Genomic DNA, 9,934 nt, shown 5'->3' on the forward strand with positions numbered 1-9,934 from the left:
CACACACATACACACACACAAACACAGTCATACCCACACCCACACACACTCACAAACACATACAGACACACACACACACACACACTACATAACTGCCTCCGTGGCCGAACGGTTACCATGCTGGGCTGCCACGCAGAGGTCTCAGGTTCGATTCCGGGGCCGGGAGAAACATTTGTATGGCCTACATTTATTTCTCTCGTGAGTTTGGGTGTAATTTGTGGTTGTCTATGTGTGTGTCCATGGCACCCGCGACACAGGGTTTCCCTAGTGCGGGGCTATGTTGAGTGTGTGCGTTATTATTATTATTATTATACACAGGCACTTGCACGTATCTTCTTCCCAGTATAAGGCGCTACGTACTACTTAAGAATATATTGATGTAATTTTATCTGAGTTGGGAGGCCTGGAGACTAGTAGTTTAGGCTCCAGCTTTCCACAAGTGTACTTTGTTCTGTAAAAAATTTACAAAGTTATTCATAAGTACCTTGTTTTAGTACTATTGTGGAAGAAGAAATAAACGATTTTTATTTTATTTTTTTTACTAGTAGTAGTAGTAAATAAGTCCATCGTCCACATACAGTATTAACAATACTCTATCATTGTTAAAGTGACTACTAAAAACACAGTGATCGGATTCCGACTGAACAAAACCATTCGACTTTAAGAAATTAGTGTACGTGTTCCAACAGTGTGGAGTTTGCTTGAGCCCATACAGAGACTAGTTAAGTTTGCACACTTTATTACTTTCGGTAACTACTCCTCGAGGAACTTCCATATAAATGTCTTCCTCAAGCTCCCCATAAAGAAATGCCGTCTTAACAAATTGTAAAATTTCATAGTTATATTGCGCAGCCAAACTTAGTAAGATTCTTATGGAATCATACATGGTCGTTGGTGCAAACGTTTCTGTATAGTCAACATCTTTCACTTGAGTAAAGCCTTGAGCACACAAACGAGCTTTATACCTTTCAAATTCACCACACTTATTCTTTTTAATTTTAAACACCCATTTCGAGGTAATTGGTTTCTTGTTACTCTTGTTGTCCGTGACAGACCAGGTTTGGTTTTGTTCATGAGCCTTAAGCTTTTCTTCGATTGCCACTTTCCATTTTTCCGAATCTGGGTTTCTCAACGCTTGTCTCAAATATGTGGACGGTTCGAGGAAATGGCTTATATTAAGCTCATAATTCACATTTCTCCTGGGTCTTAAAACTCGACTTGATATCATCTCGGAGGGATCAAGCGTTACATCAGGTTCATAAGTGTCATTGTCCTCACAGCTCTTTAAACTATCATCGCTATTTTCTTCTGCTTGTGATGACGTGAACGTTGGAGGACATATCATTGCTGGTACTGAGGGTTGTTGTTCACAGCTTTCCTCTACATGTTCAATCACAGCACGGTTTTGTTTGACACCATTCAGACCGGTCTCATCGAATACTTTTATCTTGTTTATATTTGGGTCATACATTATGTAGTTCTGATTTTCGTACCCGACTAAGATCATTTTATTACTTTTCCGATCCAACTTAGTTCTACACGCATCAGGAATATGAACGTAGCCACTTGACCCAAAAACCTTAAGGTGATGCAGATTAGGTTTTTCACCAGTCCATATTTCGAGCGGTGATTTCTATGGTGTTTGAGTAGACATTGTCCTATTGAGTACATACACTGCACACCCCACAGCCTCTGCCCACAAGTTCAGCGGCAGATCTATCCCGTGATTCATTGAGTACATATTACGCAGTTCCTTTTCTGACCGACCATTCTGTTGGTGTGTGTATGGCGCTGTACATGCATGTATTGTACCATTTTGACACAAGAAATCCTTAAAATGGCCATTAACGTATTCAGTGTCATTATCAGTGTGTAAAATTTGACCGACGTTGTGACCAAACTTGTTATGTACATTGGCATTATAAATCTTAAAATGGTCCAATACGTCATTCTTGTGACGCAAGAAAAATACATATAAGTAAATGGAAGCTGCATCTTTAAATAGGACAAAATACTTTATATCTTGTATCGAAGACTCACTCATTGGTCCGCAAACATCGCTGTAGACCAAATCCCCAGGGCGCTGCTCGGTCCGACGAGAAGCAAGGAACGGCAGCCGACTTTGCTTGCCATACATACAACCTTCACATACAAACTTTTAATCACCAATGTCTTTACACTGAATTTGTCTACTTTGAATCATATTTTAACTTTCAAGTGTCCAAGTCTCTCGTGCCACAATTTCAAGCTGTTCTGGGATATTTGCACATTATTACAGCTTGCACTAGTGACTGTTTTAAAATTCATTACATACAAGTTACTTTCGTTTTGCCTTGTACTTAACACCACTCTATTGTCCTTGTAAATTAACGCAGTAGTGTTTCTTTTTACTATGACATAGTTCAAACGCATAATGACGCCTTCAGAAAACAGATTCCTATACAAATCTGGCACGTAGAGCACTTCTTTTATGACATTCTTTTCCCAATGTCCGTTTAAGCACTTTTTAATTAGTGCAGTTCCTACTCCGCGCACTTTTAGCTCTTGTTGGTTACCTAATTTCACTCGTCTATTACTATCTTCAGTGAACAGTTCTAAGTCCAAGAAGAAGTCTTCCTAAAAGTCATATGTACAGATGCTCCACTGTCCAACAGCCATACATTGTCATATGTCTCGTCAATAAAATTTGTATTTTCTTCTATATATGCCAGCATACTATTCACTTGCTTGCTTTGACTGCGTCTCTTTACACGGCAGTCTTTGGCAAAATGGCCACGCTTGTTGCAGTTATAGCAAACGAAGCGGTGCTGATTGTCATCACTACTAACAGAAGTACTTCTCCCCAGCTTCTGCTTCTGCTTCTGAGACGCCATGAGTGGAACTGCACTCTCTTCATCCATCAACCGTGCAGTGAGATTTGGAATGGTTTGTTGTTTCGAATCAAGTGACAACCAAGCATGACGTACTGAGCGGTACTTTAACGGTAACGTACTAATTATTTTAGTGATAATATCCGTGTCACTGATGTTTTCTCCACTATCTTTCTGTCAACACTTGAGCTAAACCCTCGATCCTGGAAATATGCTGCGCCATACCATCTGACGGGTTCATCTTGTACTGGTAGAATTTCTCATGAATTAACATCTTTGTGAATTCAGATTTTTGCTCATATATGGACTCAAGGTTTTCCATGATCTTAGCAGCGCTCTCACAGTTCTCTACGAGGGCAATTTGTCGGTAATCCATTGCGGACGTAATGATGAACATGGCCATGCCATCGTTCTTCAACCATGTCTCCGCATCTATGTAACACATAACTTAACTTCCACACCACCGAAGGAAGAGCACGGCATTGTTAGGGATATTATCTTTATTAAAATAAATTCAGAATATTTTTTGGAATATACAGAGACGTGCGCACAGGTCAGTAGTTGGCCTGTCTATATTTCAGTACAAACGGGAGTTGATATTTATAAGAGCTGCGATAGCTAATGTGTTACCAGGAATATATGGCCCTTATTTCGTCTCTATTCCTGGTTATATACTCGATGATTGCAACATTGAGTGTTGCGTTCCATTTTCGTGCAGTTAATGTTACGTTCAGCCACGTTCCATTTCAAATAAATAACTGTCAAAACGAAAATTAAATGCGCTGTTTGTAGTTTGCTTCGTGGTGTCACTCCGCCATATACGTATATATATGCTAACTATCTAACTACTAACAATTTTTAGGAACGGAAAAATAAATCTTTAGGAGTTATTTATTATTTTAGATTACAAAATGCAAGTTTTTTTTTACTACCTCTGTGGTCGAGTGACTCGCGCACCGGTTTTTATGGTGTCGCCATCTCTGAAGTCTAGGGTTAGAAAAAATGCGCACTTAATAACTCAAAAAAACGAAAAAGTCCTTAGCTATCATTTTCAAAAAACAATGATCATATGCGCCAATCCATGATAACGTTATTGCTTATCAGCGTCCAGCTCTCCTACAGTGAGCCACGGAGAGACATTGTGCGATTGGAAGCATTTGAGATGTGGCGCTTCAGAAAACGTAGGGAATTAGTTGGACGGAAAGAGAAACCAATGTGGAGGTGTTAAGAATTGTGCAAGAAAAATGAGAAGCTTATTATTTATTTTATTTATTTAAACACTTTATTGTACCACAAAGTAACTTACAAATTTTCAGAAACAATTTAAATATTTGTGTACAAAGGCGAGCTTATCCCATAAAGAGATTTCTTCCAACTAACCTTTGAAAATGTGAGAGGAAAGTTGGTTTTTGGGGTGGCACTAAAAATAGATATATGAAATATACTATACTCAATAAATACACAGATAAATTTAATAAATCAAATGTACATACGAATATATATATATTAAGTAATGTTGATACATTAATACATACAAAGTCTATAATAAAATGAATGTACAAAATAAAACTATAAATAAATATATCAAATGTAAATTAATATTTCAAAAGCTCTAACATGTGGAGTCTGAACAATCCCAAAACTTCAAAAGAGAACCCTTGAAAACCCGAACCGAAGGCGACTGTCTGACCTCGACCGGGAGAAGGTTCCACATACGGGCAGCATTAACTGTGAACGAGTTCGAATATTTTTGGGAACTGTGTTGCGGAAGGACGAGGGACAAATTGGTGCCAGAACGCAGGCGGTCACCCATAGCCTGACGGTATTGAAAACGCTCACGTAGATAGCTAGGTGAAGTGGGATGGAACAGGATTTTATAGAGGAAGCATAAAATGTGAGCATTTCTACGTAAACGAATAGGCAACAACTTCAACTCATCTCTAAACTTGGAAATGTGGTCGTACTTTTTCAATCCAAACACAAATCTGATACATTGATTTTGCAGCCGCTCCAATTTATTAAGAAGGTCCTCCGAAAGATCAAGATAGGAGACGTCACCATAGTCCAGAATAGGAAAAAGAAGAGTGCGTATTAGCATAAATTTGGTAGACAGAGGAAGAAAGTACTGCATCCGCTTGAGGGAATGAAGTGATGCAAAGATTTTACGACTTACATCGGCGACATGCTCCGACCAAGAAAGTGTCTGATCCATTATGATGCCCAAATTTTTAACTGAAGTGGAAAAAGGAATAATGGTGTCATTCAAAACTAAATTGGGCATCACCATAGACTCAAACTTGGAGATGGAATAGATTTGAAGGTCATCGGCATAGAGATGGAAAGAAGACGTGAGTGATGATGTAATTCCACCGATAAAGACCGAAAAAAGTATAGGTGATAAAACCCCACCCTGCGGAACGCCAGCCGTAAGGCTACACCAGTCCGAGTGCATGTCACCGGTCTTTACGAGCTGGGAACGATCAAATAAATACGAACGAAACCAGGATTCGGCTAAGGGAGGTAGATTTAAAGTTCTAAGCACAGCAAGAAGCAAATTAAAATCAACAGTACTGAAAGCACTGCTGAAATCCAATAAAGTGAGGACAGTAACTTTTTTATTTTCTATATTAAGACGAATGTCGTCAGTGATTTTCACCAGAGCAGAAACTGTGCTATGGCCCGCTCGAAAACCAGACTGCAGATGATTGAAAATATGGTAACGTAGGAGGTGGTTAGTGAGTCGATTATGGACATAGTGCTCAAGGATTTTGGACAATACAGGAAGTATGGAGATAGGGCGGTAATCGGAGAAAGAAGAAGGATTTGATTTTTTAGGGAGAGGAATTACATGGGCTTGTTTCCATACAGTGGGAAACACACCACTGGAAAGGGAAAAATTAAGGATATGAGCCAGGATAGGAGCTACTAGGTCCTGTATTGGAGTGATCATATCAAGACTCAAACCGTCATTACCAACAGCCTTCGTGGTGACAGACTTAAGTATTTTCAACACATCTGGTGTCGTAACCTTTCCAAAATCAAAAGAGGCTGAAGCGAGACAAGGTGCATTGGCCAGGACAGATAAAGTTCGCGATTTTATGACAGAATCTAAAGATACTGGGGAAGATGCAAAGTAGTCGTTCAGCGCGTTAAGATCGACATTGAAGGGAAAGACATGATCAGCTTTACCAATACCCAGTGACTTCAAATATTTCCACATCTTAGTATGCGGACAACCTTCGATAGTGGAGTGAATATGTTTACGCCTGGCGTTCCTACAGAGCTTGTTGCAGCGGTTACGTAACTCGATGTAGGACTCACTATTGATTTTGGTTGGATTCTTCCGCAATCTGATACGTGCTCTGTTGCGCCTCTCCATAACCTCCTTGATATCTGGCGTGAGCCAAGGGGCGGGGAAATGTTTGACTCGGACAACTTGAAGTGGAGCATGCTTGTCAAAGATGGTCAAAATAATAGAGTTAAAAGCTTGAACCATTTCATTCACGTCCTCCGCTCCAAACACTAGCTCCCAATCAGAATTCAGCACATCATCAAAAAGGGCATTTTTGTCTATTTTACCATAATTGCGGAGCATTAAGGTTTTATGTCTGCGCTTAGGTGGACGAATTTTGAACGAAGCATAAATTAAATCGTGTGACGAAAAAGCAGCAGCATTAAACTGTCCATGAGAATCAACCAGCTCAGGTGAAGAAGTGATGATCAGATCAAGAAGGGAAGGTTGACCATTATGCGGAAAGTGAGTGGGATACAACTCGAGGCAATTCAAAAAAAGTGAGTGGAAGAGTGAAAGCAACTTCCTCGATCGGCAGTCCCTCTTAACAAGGCAGGTATTGAAGTCACCCATGAGAATAATATGTTCCTAGCGGGTACGTAGATCAGCCAGAACCGACTCTAGTTGTTCAAAATAGTCAACTCTTAGATGAGGACTGTAAAAAACTCCCAGTAGGGCCCTAGTGTGGTGAAGAGTGACTTCCAAAAAAAGATATTCAGGAGAGTCCGCGCTAGTCACTGACTGTGCCACGATCTCGCAGTCAATGTCACATCGTAGATAAATCGCTACGCCACCTCCACCAACCATCCTCATACGACCGCCCTGGGATCCAATGGTGTAGGCTCGATCGTTACGAATGAGTCTAAAACCTGGTAAAGGGTACTGAGTAGATGGTAGTGAAGGTTTAAGCCATGTCTCCGAAATAAGGACTGCATGAATATTTTTGCTAGTGAAAGATGTCACGACATCATTATAATGACTAGCAAGGCTTTGCGCATTAATATGCACAACGTTAAAGTTTTTCGGTAGAGATGAGAAAGCAACCTTCAGTCTTTCCTCAAGCGAGGGCATGTCATCCTCTGCATCCGAAAAAGCAGTTGCAGAGGACGACAAAGAGAAATATTAAAGACAGTAGAGAACCGAAGGGGAAAGATGTTTGAGTATCTAATATGTCGCGACAGTTAGAAACATCTTAGAAGGGAAGATCGAAGGAAAGAGAGGTAGAGGACGACCGAGACGATGTTATTTATGGTTTAGTTGATCAGATAAGGATTTTTCTCGGCCGTGTCGTATCCGGAAATCAAAATTAGGGCGCTGAACAGAGATGGTTGGCGATTACTCCTCAGGAATAGGAGGAGAGAAGTAGTTGAATCTTAAAAGTATTCATTAGGCTCGTCACAATGTGGTTGCACTGTCTCATCTCATATTCTAACAACGATAACAATATGCCAACCTAAGAATATGTGTTCTGTTGATTTTTATTCCAAATAAATATTTCGTAACTCGGAAACTGCACTCGGAAAATAATGCCATAACATTTATTGTTTCAACGCTATTGAAAGTTTTATAAGTAAATCGAAATAAATTTATTACACCTCCAAGGTTTCCGATTTTCAGCGTCCACAATTGTGAATATGTTACATATAACATGCAGTCGATGTTGCATTTGGTTATTCTGTCAATATATTTAACTTCGACAAATTCGTACTTAGATTTCAGCGATTTAAGGCGACGTATAATTTCGCAAATTCAACGACATCAATCGCTAAGAAATAATAATAACTATTTTGATAATGATGCAAGCTCTAAATACGGCCCATGGATCGGAGATAAAGAAATCATGCGAGCTCGTTCGGAAGACACAGAAAACTATAATCACCATAAAGCTGATGTAAGCGCAATTGAAGACAGGAATGACATCACGAAGGCACGCCAAAAGGCTCTAGTGTTATCTAAAGCGAAAGGCAAAGAAGCAGAGTTAAATGAGTTAAACGTGCTAGAAAGTGGGGATTTGAATAACCGCAAAATGCGCTATCATATGGATCCCGTATTTAATGTATTACGAAGTGGAAGCTTGAGAAGGTACTTAGACGATGACGACTCTGAAATCGTAAGCTCTAGCAGGGAACTTGGAGATTTCAAAGAACAATTTAAGGACCTATGGCTTCAGAAGAAGTATGAAGCACTAAATTCTTCATTACCACCTGGAGACCAAGTCAACATGGTGGCTGCTCGTAAGTTAATATTGGTACATCACGAACCGTTTGTACCTTTGGAAATTATACTTAATCATCGTCAGTTATAACCTTTCAATGAAACATTTTTGTTATTTAAAATTGTGTATAAATTGTTTTTTTTTTCTAACAAATCAATATTTCGGGCTCTGTGTATATCCCGTGGTTACGGCTGACTGAGACGATATTAGTCATTAAAACAATTATATGCGATTTAGATTCGAAAAAAATAGTTTCACCTACAATTTGTAGGAATAATAGCGATAATCTAATGATAAATTGATAGCAGTGGTGAGGCCTGAAAATGTCACCTACCTTAAGAAAAAGCGGCGCCTTGGTGACACTTAAACAAAACTTATTAGCACACAAGGCTATACACTTCATTTCACTGGTTAACTAATTCTATACTTAGAATTTAGCACAAAATGTAGTAATTGATAATACGTGGAAAATTTTATTCACTGATAGACAGATAAAGCATTTATTCAGCACGTTACATCACAGCATTACGTAATATAACAAGAAAAGGAAAGTTGCAACAAATAATGTACTGGAAAGGTTTCGGTTAACCACAATGCTGCCAACTTTATAAGTTTGCCGCGTAGATATTCTGCCGATATCTAAGTGGTTGCGCAAGCAAGTAAATTTATTTAATTGTTTTTCAGGCCCTTGGGGAGTAAAATGCGGTGATCCAAATCAGCACGATATGCCTTGGGGGACATGCATGTTGGCCGCGGAATGTGATGCTGAATATCGCATATTTAGAGGCGACATCTTCTGCGGTCGCACTTCATTTGGCTGCTGCGCTCTCGAGGTTGCGACTTACGACATGTATCAAGGGTTTGACTTATCATTTGAGGATAAAGGCTTGTCAACGGACACTGAGGAGATGCAGCACGATGAAAACAAAAACACGAAAAAAAAAGATACTGAAAAAGCCAAGAAGAAGCGGAAAGACGCCAGGGCGAGGCGTAAAAAGAGAATAAAAAAAAATATAAAGAAGATTATGAAAGAAATCAATAAAATTCTCAATAGAATCTATCAAAATTCTTCGAAGCAGAGGAAGAAGAGGTCGAAGCAGATGAGGAACTTAATTAAAAAATTGAAGTCTGAATATAAAAAGGATCGGCTCGCTGTTAAAGATCTTCACGAGGAGTATATGATAAAAATAGATGCGGCATTGATGAAGAAGCTTTACGAAATAAAGAATATGAATACCGAATTCATGAGAAACGCGACTTTTGCGAGCATAGTGGTGAATGGCACAATGTCGAAGGAGGGGGCGAGGATGTTGATTCAGGCGTATCCGGAGCTGGAAACTTACATGAGCAAAGCGCGCCGCTCCAGCGGTGGGAATAATACCGCAGACTATTTAGAGTATGACGTAGAGTACGGTTTCCTTTATTATTAGGGTCCATTCTTAGAATAATAACGCATAGAATGATAGTTTCATATCAAACGAACTGTCACAAGTGAGGCAAAAATCAAATTCATGTAGGCTAGTTTTAGTAGTAGGTTAATTTTCGGTTTTAGTGAAT

The 9,934-nt window shown here is 39.4% G+C and overlaps 1 protein-coding gene across 1 annotated transcript; it reads left to right on the forward strand.

Annotated features, from left to right (window-relative positions):
- Positions 1–7,758: 7,758 nt before the first annotated feature.
- On the forward strand, positions 7,759–9,934 carry LOC113239952. Its single transcript, XM_026477127.1, has 2 exons — positions 7,759–8,396; positions 9,062–9,934. Exons 1-2 carry the CDS (start codon positions 7,811–7,813, stop codon positions 9,805–9,807), a joined length of 1,332 nt encoding a protein of 443 aa, XP_026332912.1. The 5' UTR covers positions 7,759–7,810; the 3' UTR covers positions 9,808–9,934.

The sequence above is a fragment of the Hyposmocoma kahamanoa genome, unplaced genomic scaffold (assembly GCF_003589595.1).
Source record: "Hyposmocoma kahamanoa isolate Upper Pololo Valley unplaced genomic scaffold, ASM358959v1 117, whole genome shotgun sequence".
NCBI classification, from domain to species: Eukaryota; Metazoa; Arthropoda; class Insecta; order Lepidoptera; family Cosmopterigidae; genus Hyposmocoma; species Hyposmocoma kahamanoa.

What these genes read in the sequence shown, in the direction of transcription:
- LOC113239952 (XM_026477127.1), top strand. Translation starts at nt 7,811, where the DNA reads ATGCAGTCGATGTTGCATTTGGTTATTCTGTCAATATATTTAACTTCG. An exon ending in AGTCAACATGGTGGCTGCTC is followed by an intron (nt 8,397 to 9,061) that starts GTAAGTTAATAT and finishes ATTGTTTTTCAG; the next exon opens with GCCCTTGGGGAGTAAAATGC.